We start from the raw sequence: 22933 nt of genomic DNA, 5'->3' as shown, positions 1-22933 counted from the left end.
ATTAAAGAATATTTGTTTTACTTTGGCATGGGAAGAACTTTCAAAGCATGACAGAAAACACAAGAGCCACTTTATTTATTATTTTTAAAAGATTTTATTTATTTTTTCATGAGAGATATGAAAAGGTGGGACTCGATCCCCAGACCCCGGGATCATGACCTGAGCCAAAGGCAGGCGCTGAACAGCTGAGCCACCCAGGCGTCCCAGGACTCAGTTTTTTTGTTTAAAAACTTTAAAAAATGGGAATCAATCCCTGGGTGGCTCAGTGGTTTAGCGCCTGCCTTTGGCCTAGAGAGACCCAGGGTCGAGTCCCGCATGGGGCTCCCTGCATGGAACCTGCCTCTCTCTCTGCTTGGGTCTCTGCCTCTCTCTCTCTCTCTCTCCCTCTCTCCTCTGTGTCTCTCATGAATAAATAAAAAATCTTAAAAAAAAAAAGAACACTTTAAAGACACAGGTGATTTTACATATTCATTCATTCAGTCAGTTAACAAATACTCATTGACTATATACCACATGCTGGGAATACAGAAAAAGGAAAATTGATAAATATCCCTGCTTTTGTGGAGCTGACATTTTAAAGGAAAAGGCAGAGAATTGGGTTTGAGGAAAAAAAAGGGAGATGTTGAATAAGCAGGTGTGATAGGAATAGAGATTAAAAAAATGGGAACCCTCTGTTCAGACGCTGCATTTAAGACAGAAAGCCCTACGTTCAAATCTCAGCAGTCACAGTCTTCAAAGCCTGTCTATAGAGTGGAAATAATGGCACAGCTTTCCAAACGGCTCCGCTACCGCCCCCTTTTGGCCTAGGGAAGCTCCTGTTAAGGTTGGAACCTCGAAGGCACGAACGTACCATCGCGAACGCCTAGGCTGAAGCCAGGGCAGCCATATTGGTTCCGGGAGGACGGGAGGCGTTGCGACCGCTGCCATTTTCAGTTAGGGCAGTAGCGGACTTCCGGGCACCATCTTGAGTGACAGCAGAGGCGGAGCTCTGCTGACATGTTCGTTAAGGGCCGGACTCCCAGGGCACCTCCCCGAGAGCGACTAAACGCTAACGGCGGCGGGCGGAGGCCTGCAGCCGTAGCCCCGCCCCCGGCGCTGGGCTCCACCTCCCGGCCCCACTTCCGCCGGGTGAGCGTCTGTCGGCGTCGCTGCCGTAAGGCGGGCCGGAGGTTTGCCGCATCACGGAAGATGGCGGCCACGGCGGTGAACGGGGCGCCGGGCGCCTCGGGCTCGGGCCCTGCGGCGGCCTCGGGCGCAGTCCTGCAGGTCGCGGCCGGCATGTACGAGCAACTTAAGGGCGAGTGGAACCGTAAAAGCCCCAATCTTAGCAAGTGCGGTGAAGAGCTGGGCCGTCTCAAGGTAGGGCTCGGCGGGGGCGGCTACGAGGGGTCTAGACCTAGCCGAGTTCCCGGCCGCGGGCGAGACCGGGGCGGGCCGGGGGATCCCGTAGGGGGGAGGATTCGGAACCGCCAAAGTGCGGGCTTAGAGGGGTGAAGAAGTGAGAGGGGCTTGGGAGGGATCACACACGCCCCGCGGGGGGCGACGGGGGGCCGGGCAGTGTTGGAAATGTTGAGGCACAGCCGAGGGAGGGGTTAAAGTTTTGGTGTTTGGGGAGGCCTAGCTGGCCGGAGCGGCAGGACGGGAGTGTTGGGAGTTTTTCCGATGGGGGGTTCTTGACGAGAACAAGTGGGGAGTGAGGACTGGACAGAATGATGAAAGAAAGAAGGCTGAGATGAAGGATTGTGTGGTTAGGCCAGACCAGATCAGACCAGATCAGGGTCTGAGAGATCTGGGGCTTAGGGGCACATGGGGGGGGGCAGCCGAATTTTGGGGACCAGAATGGTGCTCAGGGTGTTTCAGACCAAACGTGTTTGGAAAAGAGTACAAGTATTGTGGGCTGAGCTAAGTCCCTGTGTCTGATAAGTGATGTGTGGGCTGGGCAACTGGGGGATGGATGGTAGCTCCCTTTCCTCCCAGGTGTAGATTTGGGGGTGGATGGGAGGTGTAGTTGGGCCCAACCCAATAGCGTGTGGAAAAGATACTCCAGGAACTGAAGATGCTAGCATCTTCAGGCATGGTGTGTGTCTGCTGTTTACCCAGTGGGGCTATTAATAATTGTAACATGAGGTCATCGGGAATGGGCACTCAGTGTGCCCAGGCCCTGTTCTGAGCGCTTTCTGAGGACTGACTCCTTTAAAACTCATAACAGCTTTGAGTCAGGGATGATGATTAGTTCCATTTCCTAGGTGGGAAAACTTAAAGCTTAGCAAAGGTGAGTAACCTGTTCTTGAGGTCCTGTCTTCTTTCTTTCCTTCCTCCCCTGCTCTCCTGTCAGCTGGTTCTGCTGGAACTCAACTTCTTGCCAACCACAGGGACCAAACTGACCAAACAGCAGCTCATTCTGGCCCGTGAGTGTCTTTGGGGCTGGTGGGGGGTGATGGGATGACCACCAGGAGTGGTGGTTGGGAAGGGACTTGGGCACCTCCTAAGAACTTGCTCTGTCACTCACAGGTGACATTCTGGAGATTGGGGCCCAGTGGAGCATCCTGCGCAAGGACATCCCCTCCTTCGAGCGCTACATGGCCCAGCTCAAATGCTACTACTTTGATTACAAGTGAGGATGGGGCCTGTCCCTGATTGGGTGGGGGTAGGGGGTTATATGGTAGATTTTTGGGTTTTTTTCTTCGGTCACTGGTTCTCCAGCTACTCAAGTCATCTTCCTTCACCTAGGACCTCCCTCTTCGCCTAGTTCTGTCCTCAGAGGCTACAGAGTCTAGGGGTGGTCCTGGAGGTCCTTATCCTGGGATTTACCACGTAGTCTCTGTTGGCCTCCAGTGTGTTCCCCTCTCCATGTTCCTGCACCACATTTCCACTCCCCACCGAGCTACTGTTACCAAACTTTCCTGCGGCCTCCAATGCTGTATCAGCCCTGACCTCTCTGGCTCTGCCTCCCCTGTCCCAGCCCTGACCCCTCCTGCCTGTGCTCCCCCCATCCCAGCCCTGTCTCTCCCACTGGCCTCCTAAAGTCAGAGGGGTCTTGGTCACTGCTGTGTTTCAGTACTGCCTAGCACGAGGGTGAGCCCAGAGCAGGGATTCAGTGAATATGTGTTGAATATAAAATTTAATGGTTTTGAACTCAGTTGTGCTTGCATGGGTTAATGATTAATGATTAAGAATTTGGCATCAGAAGTCAGACAAACCTGAGATTAAAACTAATTTTGCCCCTTCCTATGTGGTCTTGGGCAAATTGCTTCACCTCCCTATGCCTCAGTTTCCTCCATAAAGTGAGGGTGATAACTCTAAATATCATAATCATAGTTAACACACAATATTTATTTGAGCCAAGTACTGTTCTGATCGCTGTACTTGGGTTAAGTCATTTAATTCACTTAACCCTTACTCTCTTGACCTACCTTCTAAGAGATGGACGCTGTGGTAATACTCATTTTATAGTTAGGGAAACTGAAGCTGAGTCAGTTTACTGAAGTGAGGTCACCTACTTGGGCCCATATGACTTGTGATTTCTTCTTGCCTCTCTGGGCTTCAGTTTCATTTGAAAACCCAGGACCCAATACCTCTCCAAGGAGATAGCATGGGGCAGTCATCAGGGTCCCTGGAGCCTGGAGTGGGGTGGCTTGTAGGTTCGTAAGCCCTCCTTATGTTGATTCCCCCACCCTGGTCCACAGGGAGCAACTCCCCGAGTCAGCCTACATGCACCAGCTCTTGGGCCTCAACCTCCTCTTCCTGCTATCCCAGAACCGGGTAGCTGAGTTCCACACAGAGTTGGAGCGGCTGCCTGCCAAGGACATCCAGACCAATGTATACATCAAGCATCCCGTGTCCCTGGAGCAAGTGAGGCTGGGGAATGGGGGGAGGGGAAGGATCTGAAGGGAGAGGTGCAGGTATAGACATTAGGGAAGATTTCTTGGAGGAGTGGGCAGGGTTCACTTGTCTTTTAGCCCGGGGACTCATTTATCCAACAGCTCTTGAGCTCCAGCCACATGGTATATACTGTGGTTGGTTTTCAGACTGTACTGCAAACAAAACAGATTAGAATCCCTGATCTGGCGGGCGTGATGAGAAAGCAGACAGTAAACAAAAAGATTAAGTAATCTGTGTGGTCTGTCAGATGTTAAGTGCTATGGAGAAAAAGTAAGGAGAGTGGAGAATTGGGGCAGGGGTGAGTTTTTTGGTAGGGTGGTCAGGGAAAGCCTTGCTAAAAAGGTGAAATTTGAGAAAGATTTGAAAGGGGTGATGAACCCAACCACGTGGACATCTGGGGGTGGGTGGGAGTGAACCAAGTAGAGGAGCAGCCAGTCCAAGGTCCCAAGGCAGAAACATGCCTGTTGTGGCTGAGGGTAGACAATGAGGACAATATTTCTAGAACAAGGTGAGCATGGTCAGAGAAGAGCTTTAGTATGTACTCTAAGGTTAGGAAGTAATTCCTCAAGTTGAGGTCTCATGGGAGGATTTTGCTATGGTGAGGATGGGAACGAGCAGTTATAGCAGGCAGCACAGTTGGGCAAAGCTCTGTCTCCCACCTGTGATTGGAGAATAGATAAGATAAATAGCTACCAGTCAGGGCAGGTTGGAGAAAGTGTGTGTGTGTGTGTGTGTGTGTGTGTGTGTGTGTGTACAGATCAGGGAGGGCTTCCTGGAAGAGGAGGTGCTCAGTCTGCATGGGGAATGCATGACTGTATGCTAAGAGTGTTCTAGCAGAGGGGATTATGGAGGATGGAGGCACTAGGAATGTGGTGAGCCCTCAGCTTGTAGGCCCCTTGTGCTACCTCTTCCTCATCCTCTTTTCCCGCCCCACCCTGGCCTCTACAGTACCTGATGGAGGGCAGCTATAACAAGGTGTTCCTGGCCAAAGGCAACATCCCTGCTGAGAGCTATACCTTCTTCATTGACATCTTGCTTGACACGATCAGGTATGTGGGGAGCAGGGTCCTGTGGTGGACAGAAGGAGCTTGGACTCTGGAGTCAGACAGCCCTGAGTTGAATCCCGTTCTGGCCTCTTGTAGTCTGGAGAGGATGGGCACGTCAGTTCTCTTTTTCTACGAACTGGAACTTGTCATGAGATTGTGGAAAGCAGCTCTCATCTCACTGTGGGCTGTTTATCTGCATGCCCATATGATCCAGGGATGGGCTTGGCACCCAGACAGCGCTCAGCAGACAAGAACCAAGCTGCCTGTCTTAGAAGTACTCCAGTGCACGAGGCATATGACCTAACCTCAGGTCACCTAAGCTCTGCAACCCTCAGTTTCCTCTTCCTTAGAGTGGGGCCATGAAGTCCTGCTCAGAGGTTGAGCCGTGCACAAGTGACATGGCATGCGTAGGTGGATGACATTTACACATCCCTTGAGGAATAAAAGGGCCTGGGTGGTGGCAAAGCTAGTTCATGGAGGCAAAGTGCCAGACTGAGATGGGTTTCCATTTCTTAGATGGCAAAACCAAGCCCAGAGATGTGGTGGGAGTGACAAGGGATAGTTTAGTGAGTTTAGGTTATTTATTTTTTTATCTTTGAAAAATTATTTCAATTCAGTTAATTAACAAGTAATGTATTATTGGTTTTAGAGGTAGAGGTCAGTGATTGGTCAGTCTTATATAATACCTAAGTTATTTTTAGTTAAGTATTTTGGCTCTCCAAAATGAATAGAGAGTAATATATAATGTGTGTCTGCATACCTGCCACTTGGTCTAAGAGATAAAATACCTCAGAAATGGATGCACACTCCCTGTTACTGTTTTTTTTTCCCCAGAGCTAACCCCTTCTTCATTTTCAGTGACTTGATCCTTTTTCTACTTCAGTATTGATCTTGATGCCTCTTAACAGGTGGCAAGAAACCCTCTCAGGATCAGATCTAGAAATGGGGTACAGCACCCTTGTGTGTGTAGCAGGGGAGGAAGGGTTCTGTAAAGAGATCCCTTCGTGTGAATCCCAGGCGTGGTTTCAGACAGCCTGAAGTCCTCCTGGCTGGGAGTGGGATTCAAGAGTTTGGGCCCAGTAGTCTGAGAGATCTGGACCCTGCCGTGGCCCTGGGTTTGCACCTCTGCTCAAGCTACTCTCTCTCCCCAAGCCTTAAGCAGGGCAGGAAGCATGCACCAGCCATCGGTGCTGAACTGAAGGGTCATGCAGGTCAGACCTGGAGAATTGTTGGTGCTCAGTAATGAGAGTCTCATCTTTCCCCAGGGATGAGATTGCTGGGTGCATCGAGAAGGCCTATGAGAAAATCCTTTTCACTGAGGCCACCCGGATCCTCTTCTTCAACACACCCAAAAAGATGACGGACTACGCCAAGAAGGTGGCTGGGGTGCAGGGCAAGGGGCCGTGGGGCCAGGGGTGTACTCGCAATGGGGGGGAGGGGGGAGGAACGCTGGAGCAAGACTGCACATTTAAATCCAGCTGTGTGACCTCAGGCAGGTTGCTGAGCTTCTCTGAACTTCAGTTTCCTGATGTGTAGAGTGGGACTAGAATTTAACATGTGAGATGAGCTTAGCACAGCACCTGGCACGAGGTGGAGATGGACGCTGATGCTCAGTACCTGTTGAGCTGTTGTCCTTCAAGGATTCCTCAGAGGTTGCAGCTTTTCTCCATGAGACTTTGCCTCATTTGACCTGGGGTGTTTATGCAGGAGTAGTGCCTCTGGAGATGCTGGGGCATGGGGTATAATGACCCCGGTGACTGAGGAGGGTCAAGACCAGACTAGAAGAGGTCAAATTGAATTTGAGCTATGGGCACAGCTGATATTTAGTGATCATTTACTCTGCGCCAAACTCTTCTCACCTCATTTAGAGGTGTTGACTCACTGAATCCTCACAGCAGACCTAGAGAGGTGTGTAATTAGAGTGCTTGTCTCAAACATGAAGAAACTGAGGCTCAGAGAGGTGAAGGTACTTGTCCAGAATTGTGTGGGTAAAGTAGGGTTGGTGAGGAACGTGAGGCAGGGCCGGCGTGGAAAAGCGCTGGTTCTACAAGGTGGGGTGGGAGCCTGTGTGATCACCCCACCCATCTGTCATCCTTCCCTTTCTGCAGCGAGGGTGGGTTCTGGGCCTCAACAACTACTACAGCTTTGCCAGCCAGCAGCAGAAGCCAGAAGACACCACCATCCCCTCCACGGAACTGGCCAAACAGGTCATCGAGTATGCCCGGCAGCTGGAGATGATCGTCTGAGTCCACCAGGCCCTGGGGTGGGGCAGGGCTTGCAGTATTTAAAGCAGTGGCAGTGCAGGGCTTCCTCCAATAAAGGTGGATTGACATTCTTTCTTCTAGGCCCTTGTCTCCCCGGGTGGAATGGTGGGGAGACAAGTTCCTTATCTCTGAAGAACTTAGACAGTTGAGAGCCCTCTGGGGTCTGAGATAACCCTCTGTTGGGTCAGCTTCCATCCAGTGGCCACTGCTCAAGCTCTCAAATGGCTGCCCATTGCGGGGCCCCAAATGCAGGAGAGCACAGGTACCAGGTAGAGGGACTGTTGGAGGTATGGACGCACACAGGAGGGCCAGGCCAAGGCACGAGTTTTTCAGTGAAGGGGGTAAAGCATCACAATTTAAAATGTTTGCAATTAAACTGGTTTGTTAAATATCATGTGAAATGGAACCCTGTGGTTCTGTGGGCTACCAGTTTGAGAACTCTGGAACGGGAGTTGTGGGCCCTGGCATGGGCTTGCCCTGATTCCCAGCCTTCCTGAGACAATGCTGTAACTTCCTCTCTCCTGCACCACCCCCCGCTTGTGCTTCCTGCCTTGAAGTTCTCCAGAAGGTATTTAAGGCAGAGTCCAGATCTGGCTGAGCCATTTGTGGGATGTGGGATTTTCAACCAAGTCTTACAGGGTCCGTTTCCACACCTGTTGTAGAAGGAATGATCACCCCTGCTCCCCAGAAGGATCTGTGCTAACAGCTCAGCTTGGCGTCAGCTTGGCTCAGCATTTGGGCTGACGTTACTAAGGGTAATGAGACTCACCCCTGGGCCTGTCAGTCCAGGTACTGGATAAATGGGACCTCTGTTATGCTCTTCTGGGTCCAGCCTCCTTAACTGTATCCAAGAAGTGCTTTCATAGAGACCTCTGCCCTAGCCCACCCCCTCCATTCAACCCTAAGCAAGTGACTAACCAGTAGACATCTGGATGGTTATTTTATTGTCAAGGGGGAGGCAGGGGGCGCTGAGCAGACTGCACTCAGTTGGAATGGGTGGCCTGCAAGTCGTAGTGCTCCAGCCCGGCCACCAGGGAGCCGGCCAGCTTGATGGTGGCAACCCAGGGTGGCTCACTCAGGTGGTTGGTGGGCGTGCTCAGCCTAGGGGGAGGGTAGAATCAGCTGGACTTGGCCGAGTGGCTGAGCCCTTACCCCATCTAGGTGTCGGCTTCCCCATCTATATGAGGGGCCACGTGTAGATATCACAGAGGCAGCCTAGGGCAGGGCTGTACCCACTTACATTTAGGAAAGGGGGCTAAGGGTTGGTGGGGTCTGTGTCCTGTATCCCCCTTACCCCCACCCTTATTGAACCCCCAAGGAGCACAGAGCAGAGGGTCTCTTAGTGATTCAGAATCTGGGAGCCAAGGTCAGATGGACCCTGGTGACCAGATTGAGATTTCTGTGTGTGCACGTGCTTGTGTGTAGATACAGGGGAGAGGGTGTAACTGAAGGGTGCACTATCTTCTCTGGATCTGAGGACTCAGGTATAGCCTCTGCTGCACAGGGACTGTTGCATCAGTGGCCTCTGGCTGCCAAAGCTCTGGAATCCAGAGTCAGAGAAGGCTGGAGGGGTCAGGAGTGTAAAGGGCTAGGCCAGGGACTTTGTTGGAGGTATGTGTTCATCTCTACTGTCCCTGAAAAGCATGGGATGTGGTCCTTGGTGCCCTCAGGGACAGGGTTAAGGCTGTGAATAGTGTCAGGCCAGCTGGCACCAGCTTTCCTGATGACTCCAGAAGGTCACAGGGTCAGGAGTCAGCTTGGAGATCTATATACCAAGAGGCTGGACCAGGGTGTTCCCTGTCCCTGGTCAGGGTTTTCTCTTGATCCTGAAGGATTGGAGCTCAGCTGGGTTTGAGATAACAGCCAAGGAAACGGTGGAGGGTCAGCTGGGGTCAGGACGCCCAAGGGCTGAATGGGACTCTACCCGGGGAAGGTCGGTTCAGGACTTGCAGGGGTATACCCTCCCCTCCCTACTCCCGACGACCTCCCCTCACCAGGCAGACACGTTGCGTGGTAGACGGCGATGACGTGGCTGGTGGCGGCAGTAACACTTGCAGGGACAAGAGTTAAGCACCTGGAAGGGCGGCCAGTGGCGCCTGGTGCCCGCATTAACCATCCCCACTGGAGGAGCCCCGCCGCCACCACCCCCTCCATCGCCACTGTCAGTCACGGTAGCTGCAGTACGTTCGCGAGGACCGTCTCCGGGTGCGCCATCCTCACGGGTCGCGCCTCGGGCTGCGCGGGGGCCCTTGCTCCTGCGCGTGCGGGCCTTGATGGGTGCGGGCGCGGGCAGCGGTGGCTCCGCTGTGGTGGGAGCTGGAGCCGGGGCCGCGGCCGGGGCCGGGGCGGGGGCCGGAGCCGAGGCCGGGGCGGGGGCCGGGGCGGGGGCCGGGGCGGGGGCCGGAGCCGGGGCCGGGGCCTGGGCCGGGGCCGGGGCCGGGGCCGGGGCCTGGGCCGGGGCCGGGGCCGGAGCCGGGGTGGGGGCCGGAGCCATGGCCGGGGCCGGGGCGGGGGCCGGGGCCGGGGCCGGGGCGGGGGCCTGGTCGGCAGCCAAGGCAAGGGGCAGAGTGGGAGCTGGGGCGGGGGCCAGAGCCGACTTCGAGTGGCCCGGGTGTGGGGTGGGAGGGCGGGCCACGGGGAGCGGCGTGGACTGGAGCACCCGCGGCTGCGGTGTCGGCGGCGGCGCGGGCGGCGGCGGGGGCGGCGGCGGGGGCGGCGGCGGGGGCGGCAACTCCTGTGGGCGTCCGGGCCCGGGGCTCTCTTGCTCGCCGTTGGTGGGCGCCGGGAAGATGAACATAGGCGGCGCCAGCAGGGCCGGTGCGGGCCTCCGGGGCCCGGGGGCTGGGTGCGTGTGTCCTGGCGGAGGCGGTGGGGAGCCCCAGGGCCCTGAGAGCGCGGCCGCGCGCCGTCGGGGCACCCCGACACCGCCACCGGCTCCGTTGAAGCGGAAGTGGCGCTCAGGGACGTCGGGAGGGCTCACCCAGTCAAATTTGGGCTTCGAGCCTGGAAAAGTGGTGTAGGGTGGCGGCGGTAGGGCCCTGGCGTGGGACACAGGCGCCGAGGGGGGTCCAGAACACCCCTCGCCGTCTCCATCACCGCCTTCTGCTTCCTGAGTCCCCCGAGGGACCTCGCCCGAGGGTCGCGCGGCCCCGGGAGCCAGGGGCCCCTGCTTCAGGACCTCAGCGTAAGAGATGGAACCCGGGGCGGCAGCGAAGAGTCCTCCGCCGCCCCCCAGCGAGGCTTTGGCCGCCAGGGAACTCGAGGCTGCCGCCAGGGAACTCGAGGCTGCCGGAGGGGCCAACATGGGCCCCGACTTGAAGGTGACTTTGCACAGCAGGCTCAGGCCGGACTCGGACACCGCAGGCCGGGCCGTCTCGCCCTCGCCCGCTTGGGGAAGGGCCCCCCTGCGGGCTCCGCCGGCCGTCTGGCCCTGGCCGCAGTACCCGACCTGGCTTTCTGCGGGGGGTGTGGCGCCTGTGGCCAGAGCAGGAGTGATTCTGTGGTCCGGGTGCTGCCGGTCGGAAGGTGGCGGTGGTGGCGGCTTCCGCGGCTCCAAGCGTGGCGGAGTAGGGGAAGGGGCCCTCGGGACGGAGTTGGGGTCCTCTCCAGGTAGTTGCCGGGGCGGCGGCGGCAGCGGACGGAGGCTCGGAGGATCGCCCTGGCCGCGATGGCTCGCCTCCAGCAGACCGCGGACCCGAGGCACCGGAGTGCCCATGGGTTTTCGCCACTTAGACGGCGCGGGCAGCAGGGGCCCCACGGGGGGCGGGGGTTGTGTGGGGATCGCGGCCGCAGCCGCCGCCTCTGAAAGGGGCGTCGCTGGCGAGGGCAGTTCTAAGGCCTGGGGCTCCGGGGGTACCAGGATTCCCGGGTGCGCGGAGCTGCCAGGGAACCAGACGCCCAGCCCGCGAGCCAGGCGCATGGCCGGGGAGGAGGGGGTCACCTCGGGCTCCACCAGGGACGTCCGGCGGGAGTCAGAGGAGCGGTCCGAGGCCTGCTCTTTTCGGGAGCCCCCGCCCGCGGACGGCTCCGACTGCACGTTCCCCATTTCTGACGGAGGTCGGGGACTGTGGTCAGAAAAACTTGGGCCAGTCAACCTGCCTAAACTATGGGGACTCCACGAGGCTGGCGGTATTTGGTCCTACCGGTCCACCCCGCCCCGCCCCTGTGTTCCAAGATCCACCGAGGCACTAGTCGCTATCCGCATTCCTGTTCCCTGACTCTTGAGGCTCAAGCGTTCTTCCCCACGGCCCCATTCAGCGACTGTCATGCCTCCTCCCTCATGGCCCCATTCAGCTGCTGTTCAGACACTTAGGCTACATCCATCCTCAGTGTACTAAGTTGGTCCCTGTCCCCTCACCCCTCCCCGGCTTGTCCCTACACTTGGACCATAACCCCGGTCTTGAGGCCCCAAGACGCAAGGCTTGCCCGCTTTCCTGTCACTCGGGCCACATCACTCATGATGATTGTGCTCAGTAACCTATGAGGCCCGCAAGGGGTTCAAACCTCTTTCGGGATCTTCCAACCTGGCTCGGGAGGCCCAGGCCCCGCCCCTGCTGTCCGGTCCCGCCCGCGATTGTCGGTACCGGGCCTCATCGCCCGCCCCAGATCTAGCCCCGCCTCCGCGGTATTCTTGTCTGGCTAACCCTTCAGTCCTCACCTCCAACCCAACGGTCCCTCTCTCTGTGTCGATCATTTGAGTCTCGCCCTCTTCCCAGGCAGCGGCAGATCTTCGGGCCTCACTCCTAAACTTGTCCGGCTCCTGGTCTACCGGCCGGCTTCAACACTCAGGCCCCACCCCTTTCTCCAACTCCGCCCTGGCCCCGCCTTCGCCCAGGGGTTCCCACTCACCGACTCCTCCAGCAGACCAAAGTTCAGACCGCGGCCCCCTGGGCCCAGGGCAGGGCGGGGAACGGCCGTAGCAGAAAATAACCGAAAAGAACGGGGGTGAAGCGGGTGGTGGCAAGTGGGCGAGACAGCGGGGGCGGACCCGAGACCTAGGCCCCGCCCCCGGGCTCGAGGCCCCGCCCTCCCGTGAGCCTACGAGAGGCGGGCCCCTTACGAACCTGGATCTTCCTTTGAAATATTCCGACGTCCTCTTCCCCGCCCCCAAGGCCGTGCAGGCCCAGGCCCCACCCCTTCAGAATGTTACCCTTAGCCCCGCCCCTTTACGAGATGCTCCGCCCCTCGTCCTTAGCCCCTCCCCCGAAGCTCCGCCCGTTACGAACGCTGCCGCGTAGCTCCTCCCTCCGGCCCTCTCATGTGCCCCGCCCATAAAACAATTTACTTCTAAACTCCACCCTTTTAAGACCCCACAACATCTCTTCCCGAGACCCTCTCCTTCCTCGGGCCTGCCTAGAAGGCCCATCCGCCGTGGATCCGCCCCTTCCATGACGCAAGCGCCAGTCCGCGCCCTCGGCGTCCTCGCCGACTCTCCTTCCCCGGGCCCTCCGACCCCGCCCCCTTGCGAAGGCTCCCTTCTCGCCCCACCCCTTTTCGAACCCTACCAGGTACTCAGCTCCTCCCATTTAGGACCCAAAGCGAAGACCCTCACCTCTTTAGAACCCTGACACCAGGCCATGTCCCGAACCCTTACCCGCATCCTCAGGGATCAATGACGCGGATGGGTGGGAAAGTGGGGGATCCTTTCTGGATCCTGAGAAAATGGGGGCTGGGGGGCTGTTTTCTGGAGCCGTGACGGGCTCTAGGACCCAGCGGGCAAGTACGCCCGCCTCGCGCTTACCCCTCCCCCAAGCCGCCCCCTCCCCCTCACCCATCTTCCAGGTTCCCCCTCCCTCCCCCGTCGCCCCGGCTCCCGGTGCCCGTCTCTAGCGCCGCCGGAGCCAGCGAGGGAGCCGGAGCGAACAGGAGGAGGAGGAGGAGGAGGAGGCCAAGTCGCCGCCGCTCGGAGCCCGGCCGGAGCCTCCCAGGCAGGTGCCAAGGGGGGCGAGGGGGCGGGGGCTGACAGACTGCCGGTCCTGGTGAGGGGGCGGCCAGGACCGCGCTGCGCCTCCTGCCCACCGGGGCGCCCCCCAGACCGCGGCTGGAAGGACAAGGGGTTGGGGGCCCCCAAACTGCGCGGCAGCCATTTGGGGTACCAGTCTCCATTTGGGGGCCTGCACTTCTCCGAGGACGCCCCATTCATAAAATTCCGAACTGGACCCCCACCACTGAGGAACTCTGGGGACCACTCCCCCAGGGAAACAGATGTGCGGGGAGCATAGGGCATCCAGAAATCCCGGCGTCCCATCCCAGCTAGGCCCTGGGGGACCCCTGCCCTCTTTCTCTGCTTCACCTGTTGTCGGGGGAGGCGGGCGGACAAAGGAAGCAGCATCACGTGACTGCTCATTCACAAAATCCCATCCCATTGAGAAAAGGGGGCTGGGGGCGCTGCGACCGCCCCTTCCCCTCCCGATGGGCCGGGGAAAACCGGCAGCCTGCAGGTGGGGGGAAGGGGCTAGAGCTCGTTGCCTGGGTCCCTAAGGTTGAGACGCCAGGGTCCCTGCGCTAGGTGGTAGTGAGGGGCTGGACGCTGATCCCGGTTACTGGGCGGAGGGCTACGTCCCCTGAGCTGGGGGGCGGGGTAAGATGGTTCTGAAGGATGCTGGGGCGGGGAGGGGGAGGAGGAGGGATCAATTCTCCACCTCCCCTCAATCTCTCCCCCTTGCCTTCCCTCGGCTGGGACCTGAGGGAGCAGGCTTGATTTTTGTGAATGAAATGCGCTCTGGTTGTGTCTCGGTCGCCCGTTTCTGGCTTCTTCTGCCTCCATCTCCCTTTCGGCCTCTCTCTGGCCATTTCTGGTTCTCTCCCTGCTCCCTGCCCATCTCCCGTTGCTGGGTGACTCAGTGAGCTTTGCATCCGGTCTCATTCATAAATCCGGGAAGGGGTGGGGGGAAGAGAGCCTGGGTTTCTCACCCAGCCAGTGGCCTGGGCGGCAGAGTGTGGAGGCAGTGTAGGGGGGATCTGGAGCTGAGTTGATGGGCTCTAAGAAAATACATATGCGCAGGCACCCAGCTGTGAGGGGGAACGATGGGTGGGGCTGTGGGAATGTGCTGAGGGAAGGGAAGGAGACTGGGTTGGTAGGGGAAGAGCCGGAGGGGGAAGGGAAGTGGAAAACCGAGGCTGTGGGGGTCAGGATGGGAATGATGGGGAAAGAGACGAAGGTGGGTATGGAGAGGAGAGGTAGATGTGGAGAAGGTAGGCACGGGAGAAAAGAGGTGGCATGAGGAAGAAAGAAGCCATGCTGGAAGAAGGTGGGCATGAGGGAGCAGGCAGGTATGTAAGAGAAAGTGAAAACCGGTGCCGAGGCCGCAGCGGAGCCAGATGTGAGGGATGAAGAGGGGAGATGAGGGTTGAGGGCACACTGGACAGGAGAGCAGGGCCGGAGCCCACTGACTGTGTTGTGCCTGTCTCCCCACCCGCTCCAGGTACATGGTTCAGGTCCGAGCCGTGGTGATGGCCCGAGATGACTCCAGTGGGGGCTGGCTGCCTGTGGGGGGCGGGGGCCTCAGCCAGGTGAGCGTTTGTCGGGTCCGAGGGGCCAGGCCCGAGGGGGGGGCCCGCCAGGGGCACTACGTCATCCACGGGGAGCGCCTTCGGGACCAGAAAGTGAGCCACCCTGGGGCGTGGGGGTAGGGTGGGGGCGTGGGGAAGTAAGGGGATGGGGCTGGGAGTGCAGAGATGATGAGGTCAGGTCATCTCCCAGCCCACAGTCCATCGGGGTGTGGGATGTAGTTTGGAAGTGTCTATCTGTGTTACGGAGAACAACTGGGAGCTTTGAGAATATCTGGGGTATCAAGCAGCTCCTGTTCACTGTCGTGGCCTGATGGACGACTGTCACAGCAGCCTCCTCACAGGTTTTGCCATGCTCCTGCTCTGTCCCCCCCCCAACCTCAGTCTGTTCCACAGGGGCCCTGCTAACACCTGACTCAGATCATGTCCCTCCCTCTGCTCAGAACCCTTCTGTGGCTCCATCTTGCTCAGAGATCCTTACCAGGAGGCCCTACACCACCAGCCCCTGTCTGCTCTAAGTATATATGGAGGCATTTGGTGGGGGACCGTCTGGATGTGTCAGACAGAGTTTATAATCCTGAATGTGGGTTCAGCAGGAATATTCGGGGCTGCCTGGAATGATGTAGAAGGACAACGTTGAGGCTTCAGCTAGGGATGTAGTAGAAAGACTTGGATTGTTTGAAAAGGCTTGGGGGTCGGGTTGCATCTCAGAGCAGGGGTCAGAAGGAACAATGTAGGGGGGTTTGAAATGGTGTGAAGATACATGGTGATATTGGGCGAGGATATAAGGAAACATCTAGGGTGTTCACCAGCATCCGAGGGGAAAATCTATGGGAGTTTGATAAGAATTTGGGGGTAGCATTTTGGGATGTTATTGGGGCATCAGAAGGAGATTAGGTGTAATATTTTGTGCTGTTCAGGATAGTTCGGGGAATATCGAGCCAAAAGGAGGGACACTGGGTTATCAGAAGGGGATATGGAAAATATAGGGATCAAGGGGCTTGGGGGAAATATTGAGGGTATCAGAGGTGTGCTCAAAAAAATTGGGGAGTGGTGTTGGGTGTTGACCAGGGTTCAGGGGTACACCTAGGATTGACAAATGAAGTTTGTGGGATACTGAGGTATGCAGATACGCTGAGGGTTGACAGGAAGTCACCAGCATGGCTGGTAGGGGGTGTCTGACCTGGTCCCCCTCCTGCCCTCTCAGACCACCTTGGAGTGTACCCTGAGGCCAGGCTTGGTTTACAACAAAGTGAACCCTATTTTTCATCACTGGAGCCTGGGTGACTGCAAGTTTGGACTGACGTTCCAGAGCCCTGCAGAGGCTGATGAGTTCCAGAAGAGCCTGCTGGCCGCACTGGCTGCGCTGGGGCGAGGTAAGTGGCTGGATGGCGGGCACTGGAGGATGGGGTGGAGGGGTGGGAGGGGGGCAGGGGCCCAGGGGACTCACTGTCTGCCTCTCTCCCTGCCCCAGGCTCGCTTACGCCCTCTTCCTCCTCCTCTTCCTCCTCCCCTTCCCAGGACACCGCAGAGACTCCCTGCCCTCTGACGGTGAGTCTCCAGGATACAGCTCTGCTGGGAGGGCCGGGGTCTGTTTCCATTCTCCAAACATTCTTGAGCATCTCTTGTGTATCAGGCACCACGCCACATGCTGGGGACACAGATTTGGGCCCAAACTATTGGTGTCAACTTAATGCCAGTTATCCTAGTTTTCCTGTTATGTGGTGGGTCACACATTCATCCCAGAGTATTTATTGAGCACCTTAAAATAAGTAGTGTTTTGGGCATTGGGGATACATCAGTGAACCAAACAAAGTCCCTCTCCTCATGGAGCTTCTATTCTAGTGTGGGAAGGCAGAAAATTTAAAAATAAAATAAAAGATAAGCTATACCTTTTAGAGTGAACAAATTAATGACCAGCCCATCCTTCTAGTTCCTCAGGGTCGCAACCTTGAAGTCATCCTTGATGTTTTTCCTTTTTTATGCTCCTCATCCAATCCATCATCAAATGTTGGCTTCATTTTCAAAATGATTAGAATCCCCTTCCAAACCTGGTACTGTCCAACCCCATCTCCCAACTGGAGCATCTCAGTTATTGTCAACTGCCCCCCTCCTCCTACTCCCTACTGTCTGGAAGTTCCCTACACGTAGCCAGAGGGACCCTATTGACATCTAAGTCAGATCATGACCATCCCTCCACTCAGTCCGTCCAGGGGTCCATCTCACTCAGGGTAAAGGACAAAGCATATAAGGTCCCCTACCATTTGGCCCCCTGTTCTCCTTTTTGCTCACTCTGCTCCAGCCTCACTAGCCTCCTCATTGTTATTCAAACACGGCAGGCAGTTCTATCTCAGGGCTTTTGCACTGGGCTTCCTTCTGTTTTGGAATACTCTTCCTCAGATTTCCACGTGGCTCACCCCCTTCTGGGTTTTATACACATATCACCCTTTCAGCGAGGCCCTTGCTGAGTAAGCTGTTCAAAACTGTGATCTCCCGATGCTCCCTATCCTGTTCTAATTATTCATCTTCTAAGATAGTTTCCTAATTTCCTTTCTATATAGACAGTTTTCTTATCTGTTAGTTTATTGCCTGTCTCCTGTGCTAGAATGCCAGCTCCAGGAGGGCAAGGATCTTTTTATTGCTTTCTTGATGCATCTCCAATGCCTAAAACAGTGCCTGGTATACAGTGAGTGTTCAGTAAATATGTGTTGAATAAATTTATTGAATGAATAAATGCACATAATGTCAGATGCGATTTGGCATTTGCTGGGAACAGTGGGAGTTGCTGAGACTTAGAAGAATGAAACTGGTTCCCGGGCAGAAAAGCGGGAATCGCAGGGTAATGGGAGATGTGGGTGGGGCTACAGAGATCCGTGGAGACAGGTCCCACACATTTCATGCTTCCTCAAGAAGGATGCCGTACTTTCCATGCTCCATCTTACATCCTCACAATGGCCTTTGTGAGCCTGGCATGTCGTTGGTGCTCAATGAATGTTTACTGAAGATAGCAAATGGATGAAATCAGAATGACCCCCGAAGTTACAGAAAAGAAACCAAGTGTCTGAGAAGTGATGTTTCAGTGTGTAAAGGACTGTTGGTTTGGATGGGAAGGAACCTCTTCCTGGTGGGTGGAATTGCCCCAGTGAAGGTGTGGTGGTGGGAATGAGTCAGGACCGTGGCTGTCTGGCCAAGGGAGAGGGCTTCTTCTTCTTCTTTTTTTTAAATATTTTATTTATTAATTTATAGGAGACACAGAGAGAGAGGCAGAGACATAGGCAGAGGGAGAAGCAGGCTCTCTGGGCAGAGCCCAATGCAAGACTCATTCCCAGGACCTGGGCCAAAGTTCGGTGCTCACCCCCCCTCCCCCGAGAGGGCTTCTGAGAAGGGAGAAAGCTAGTTTGATGTTCTGTAGGTTAGCCAGCTGAGCAGAGAAGAAGAGGGGGTCCAATAATAAAAAAAAAGAACCATTTCCAACTCTTCCTGTACTTCAGGCATTGTGTTACGCCCTTGACAGTGGGTCCTAACCACATCCTTATGAATAGACATTATTATGATCCCCATTTTACAGAGAAGGAAACTGAGGCTCAAAGAGATGAGGTCACTTGCCGGAGGTCACACAAGCAGTCAGTGGCAGAGCCGGGGCTTGCCCCGAGGCCTGTCTGGCCGCAGAGCCCTCGCTCGCCACGGGAGGGGGTCTATGTGAGGGCATCGGCTGTGCCCGGGTCCGGCTCTGAGGCCGCCACTCTCCCCCAGTCCCACGTGGACAGCGAGTCCTCCTCCAGTCACAGCCGCCAGGAGACGCCTCCCACCACCGCGGCGGCCACTATCATCACCGTGGAGTCCGCTTCTGGCTTCGGGCCGGCTACGTCCCCCCAGCGCCGCCGCTCCTCCGCGCAGGTGCGACCTCCCACCTCCCACGGGCGTCGGGGCTGGGGGGCCTCCGGGTGAAGTGGGGGCAGGGTGCCGGGGCCCCGAAGCAGGGGAGAGCTGAGACCCCAGAAGGGCCAGAAACCACAAACAGATCCTAGAGGCTGGCTGGAATTCAAGGCCGTGGTGGTCAGGACGGTGCTTGGGGACTCCAGTTCCTCGGAGGGTTGGTGAGGGCTTCCCGCGTCTCCAGCGCTCAGGGAGATTGTGGAAAGTTCTGAGTTCCGAATGCAGAGGGGTTTGGGGGACGACTTGGACAATGCTTCATATTAGGGAGTTTTTCATGCTCGTGGAAGGTTCCTTAGACTGCTTAATTCATTAGGAGGGGCATGGGCTCTAAAGGAGTTAAGGCTCCTTGGGGACTGGACTCCTGCGTCCTGAAGGGGTGCAGAGCTCCCAGATTTGGGGGTAGAGGGTACTGGATGCTGGGACTTCTTGCGTCTTGAGAGCGGACAGGACTGAGAGCCTGGATCACCGGGTCCTTAAGGAGAGGGCTTGGTGCCTGGATTCTTCGGTCTATTCTTGGATTGGAGAGGAGTGGGCCGGGGGCTTAGAAGCCCGAGTGCCAGACGCAGGCACTCAGGATCCCAGCACAGCGTCCTAGGACGCACGGGGCCTGAAGGCTGGGTCTCGAGCCTTCCGAGACTGGGATGCATTGCGGTGGAGTGTGGGGGTTCACGGACCCTGCTAACCTGTTCTCCTGTCCCTTCGTCCCACAGAGCTACCCTCCGCTCCTACCGTTCACGGGGATTCCGGAGCCCTCAGAGCCCCTGGCCGGGGCAGGGGGCCCGGGCTGGGGCGGCCGTGGCTATGAGGATTACCGGCGCGCCGGGCCGCCCGCGCCCCTCGCCCTGTCCACCTGCGTCGTGCGCTTCGCCAAGACCGGCGCGTTGAGGGGCGCAGCGCTGGGGCCCCCCGCCGCGCTACCCGCCCCTCTCGCCGAGGCTGCGCCCCCAGCGCCCCCCGCTCGCCCACCCCCGGGCCCCGGGCCTGCCCCTGCGCCCGCCAAGGCCTCCCCCGAGGCGGAGGAGGCGGCGCGCTGCGTGCACTGCCGGGCGCTCTTCCGCCGCCGGGCCGACGGGCGCGGGGGCCGCTGCGCCGAGGCCCCGGACCCGGGTCGCCTGCTGGTGCGCCGGCTCAGCTGCCTGTGGTGCGCCGAGAGCTTGCTCTACCACTGCCTGTCGGACGCCGAGGGCGACTTCTCGGACCCGTGCGCCTGCGAGCCGGGCCACCCGCGCCCCGCCGCGCGCTGGGCCGCGCTGGCCGCGCTCTCCCTGGCGGTGCCCTGCCTCTGCTGCTATGCGCCCCTGCGCGCCTGCCACTGGGTCGCGGCGCGGTGCGGCTGCGCAGGCTGCGGGGGGCGCCACGAGGAGGCGGCGCGGTGAGGACTGCCTGGTGGGTCCGGTAGCTGCACCGAGGACCCCAAATTGAGGGCCCAGGACCCTGGACTCCGCTCGGACCCCCAAACCCAAACCTAGGCACACCCGGAACTTGGAGCTTGAGTTTGGATTGAGAGACCCCAGACCTGGAACCTGGACCCCAAATCTAGGACTGAGAGAACCCAGACCCAGCTTCATTGGGATGTCTGTCCAAGAGGTTCCAGGCATCCTGAGTTCTGGCATCCCCATCCTGCCACCACCCCCTCCCTGATCTAGACTAAGGAGACTCCAGGCATCCCCAGACTCTTCACCTCAGGCAGGCCGGGGAGCACATGTATCCCTGAGAGTCACAGGGCCGGGCCCCCCGACTCCCTGTTCAAATAACCAACCCAGACCCGGTCATGCCTGACACCATGAACCCTCAGACTACAGTTCCGGAGTTAGTCAGGAGTTGCCAATACCTGACCCTGCCTGCATACAATTATTCCTGCATACAATTAGATCTTGAGACCATAGAACCCAGATTCACCCCAAATGGTCCCTGAATGCTCACCTAAAACTTGGGGCACCCATATCTGCGGTATTCTTGTAGCCCCCAGGACCCTGAGGCACCAAACCCTCTTGAGATGCCCTGAGTCCTTAGGTATGCCCAAACAGATGTCCTCTGACCAAAATGACTTGGGAGACCCATCTCAGAGCCTCCATCTATGCCCCAACCAAACTCTAGATGTCACACTCCCAAGATGCTCTGGGAGCCAAGGAGTGTAGACCCACCCACCCCAGACCAGTGTTCCCAGAACTTTGGATCTCACATATAGGACTCTGAGGTGCCTAGTACTCCCAGATGTAGTACCGAAGGCCACCAATATATTAGGGCCCAAGACACTGGTCTCAAGTCCTCAGATAACCCTCTTTCAAAACCCCTTAGACTTGGGATTTCAAGCCCCAGAATGGCCTGGAATCTTTGGCTGCTTTGTACCCATAGATCCCCAATCCCCTATAAAAGCTGGAAGCCCAGCTCCCAGGTGATGGGATGTTCATGGCAACCCAGACCTCTCACCCCACGGCCCCCAGCTCCTGAATGACCCGGAAGTACTTTGGGAGTACCAGTTCCAAGACCCCAAGGTGCCATCGGCCCCTCAAATTCAGGGCTTAAGCCTATACAACATTGGGATTGTCCCTGACTCAAGACCTTGGCCGCTCCATACAAGATGGAACTGAGGTGCTCCAGGACCATAGCACCTTCAGATCCCAGATTCTTTGGACTTAAATCTCTTAAGGCTGATATTCCCGGAGACTTGCTGCCCTTGAATCCTACTGGCCATAAGCCCCTGAAACCCCAAGGTCCCAGACCTCTGAATTCAAGCCCCAGCCCAAGCCCCCAGCATCTCACAAAATTACTCGGGTTTTTTACTCGGGTACAAAAACAAACAAACATCATTTTGAGCTCATGTTTCTGGATTCCAGGACTACCCCAGATCTCCCCCATTCCCATTTCTAGGACCTGGCACTGTCCTAGATGATTGTGCAGGCTGTTTACTAAGCAAAGACACACAGTCAAGGTGGGGGTGTGGCTGGAATTCACACCGCACTCTGCTGGCTGCACTGTGCACGGAGTCACTTTTTAGGCTAGCTGTGGCTCTACACACACACACACACACACACGCCCCTCTTGCACTCTGCCCCAAGCCCTTAAGCCCCAGCCTCCTAGTCCAAGCTTTTTATGTTCGGCCCTGTTAACCCCTTCCCTTCCATCTCAGAGTTGGGGGTTTGAAAGCCGGTTTCATGGCCCTCTGTGATGCCACAGTCTCTTTTCCCTGAATGGAAGGGGACTTTCAGGGTACCTCAGATCTGATGGCCTGAAGTGGAGGATCAATGTCTTGGAGAAAGACAATCTCAATGCTGTATGGGCTTGGGACCTGCACGTGGTCCCAAGCATCTGGAAATGTGCACTTACCTTTCTTCATTACCCAGACTTGGATGGCCTTGTAGGGGTTCAAGGGATAGGTCAAGGGGGTCAGAGGGCTAGATCCTTCTGTCACTTCCTTTAAATTATTAACTATTTATTACATCCGGAACCTGTGAGATTCCGCTCTCCCAACCAGACCCTGGGATGGGTGAGAGAAAAGGGGGATGTCCCTCCCATCCCCACTCTGCCCAGCTCTCGTCACTGTCAGACCCACCAGAGCTGAGGGCGGAGGGACCAGGGGGCTGGGGCAGCCTGGGTCCCCATCCCCCTCTCTGTGCCTCGGTCTCCTCCCTTCCGTGGTGGGCGGGGGGAAGCTCCATTCTTAACCTACCTCGTTTTGGGGAGGGGTGGGACGGGGACCAGAGTGCTGTAAGGTGCTGTGGGATCTGCGGATGAAGCGGTGGGAGCTGGGGAAGGTTCCCCGGCCCCCACCTCCCAGCACCGCCTCTCCCAGGTCCCCCAGTCCTGCTCCCTGCTGATACCCACCTCTGATCCATGATTACTCTTCATCACCCCCAAATCAGGGGTGCATGGAGGGCTGACCCTGGGAGCCAGGAAGACCTCAGACCCTGGAGCCCCCAGGCCCAATTTCCCAGCTGCTTGCCCCTCAGATTGGATGCTTGGCCCCCAGACTTGGGGGAGGCACCCCGATATTTATCTTCCTGATCTTGATTCCAAGCCAGTCTGTGACCTCAATATTGTTATCGTCAGTGCAGGCTGCCGTGGCGGGGGAGGATGGGGGCCAAAGACCCAGCCTTGTCATTGGGGAGGGGGCATGAGATATTCGCTCCAAGAAATGTCTGTGACAAAGTCTCAGCCTGTGTCCTTTATTCACATTGGTGCTCCCCATCCCCTCACCTTTCTGAATCAGCAGAACAGTCTGCTACCCAATTCGTCCTTTCTCCTTCAGATCCTTTAGTCCCAAGCAGACCCTCCAGCTGAGTTTTATACATTCAG

At 57.1% G+C, this 22933-nt stretch overlaps 3 protein-coding genes across 17 annotated transcripts; 2 read left to right on the top strand and 1 right to left on the bottom strand.

Annotated features, from left to right (window-relative positions):
- The first annotated feature begins 981 nt into the window (after nucleotides 1-981).
- Nucleotides 982-7586, top strand: PSMD8 (proteasome 26S subunit, non-ATPase 8). Its single transcript, XM_072779366.1, has 7 exons — nucleotides 982-1359; nucleotides 2336-2408; nucleotides 2512-2614; nucleotides 3687-3852; nucleotides 4831-4931; nucleotides 6194-6305; nucleotides 7037-7586. Exons 1-7 carry the CDS (start codon nucleotides 997-999, stop codon nucleotides 7172-7174), a joined length of 1056 nt encoding a protein of 351 aa, XP_072635467.1. The 5' UTR covers nucleotides 982-996; the 3' UTR covers nucleotides 7175-7586.
- A 527-nt stretch (nucleotides 7587-8113) lies between these two features.
- GGN (gametogenetin) lies at nucleotides 8114-12312 on the bottom strand. Of its 4 annotated transcripts, none has more exons than XM_072779139.1 (4): nucleotides 12041-12308; nucleotides 11850-11956; nucleotides 9187-11256; nucleotides 8114-8293 (listed from the first exon to the last, which is right to left on the bottom strand). In XM_072779139.1, exons 3-4 carry the CDS (start codon nucleotides 11235-11237, stop codon nucleotides 8176-8178), a joined length of 2169 nt encoding a protein of 722 aa, XP_072635240.1. In that variant the 5' UTR covers nucleotides 11238-11256; nucleotides 11850-11956; nucleotides 12041-12308; the 3' UTR covers nucleotides 8114-8175. The 4 variants fall into 4 exon arrangements, with proteins under 4 accessions (XP_072635240.1, XP_072635251.1, XP_072635248.1 ...); XM_072779150.1 differs by lacking the exon at nucleotides 12041-12308 and having other exon boundaries at nucleotides 9187-9242; nucleotides 9377-11256; nucleotides 11850-12034; XM_072779147.1 differs by lacking the exon at nucleotides 11850-11956 and having other exon boundaries at nucleotides 12041-12312.
- Nucleotides 9727-22789, top strand: SPRED3 (sprouty related EVH1 domain containing 3). 12 transcript variants are annotated; one of them, XM_072779215.1, is made up of 6 exons: nucleotides 9746-13123; nucleotides 14617-14797; nucleotides 15909-16077; nucleotides 16176-16252; nucleotides 18455-18598; nucleotides 19348-22789. In XM_072779215.1, the coding sequence occupies exons 2-6, from the start codon at nucleotides 14621-14623 to the stop codon at nucleotides 20011-20013; spliced, it is 1233 nt and encodes a 410-aa protein (XP_072635316.1). In that variant the 5' UTR covers nucleotides 9746-13123; nucleotides 14617-14620; the 3' UTR covers nucleotides 20014-22789. The 12 variants fall into 12 exon arrangements, with proteins under 12 accessions (XP_072635374.1, XP_072635316.1, XP_072635306.1 ...); XM_072779205.1 differs by having other exon boundaries at nucleotides 9747-13119; XM_072779242.1 differs by having other exon boundaries at nucleotides 9747-13123; nucleotides 14617-14704.
- The last annotated feature ends 144 nt before the right edge of the window (nucleotides 22790-22933 follow it).

This window comes from Canis lupus, chromosome 1, assembly GCF_048164855.1.
Source record: "Canis lupus baileyi chromosome 1, mCanLup2.hap1, whole genome shotgun sequence".
Taxonomy (NCBI): domain Eukaryota; kingdom Metazoa; phylum Chordata; class Mammalia; order Carnivora; family Canidae; genus Canis; species Canis lupus.
This window is presented reverse-complemented; position numbering and strand designations above follow the sequence as displayed.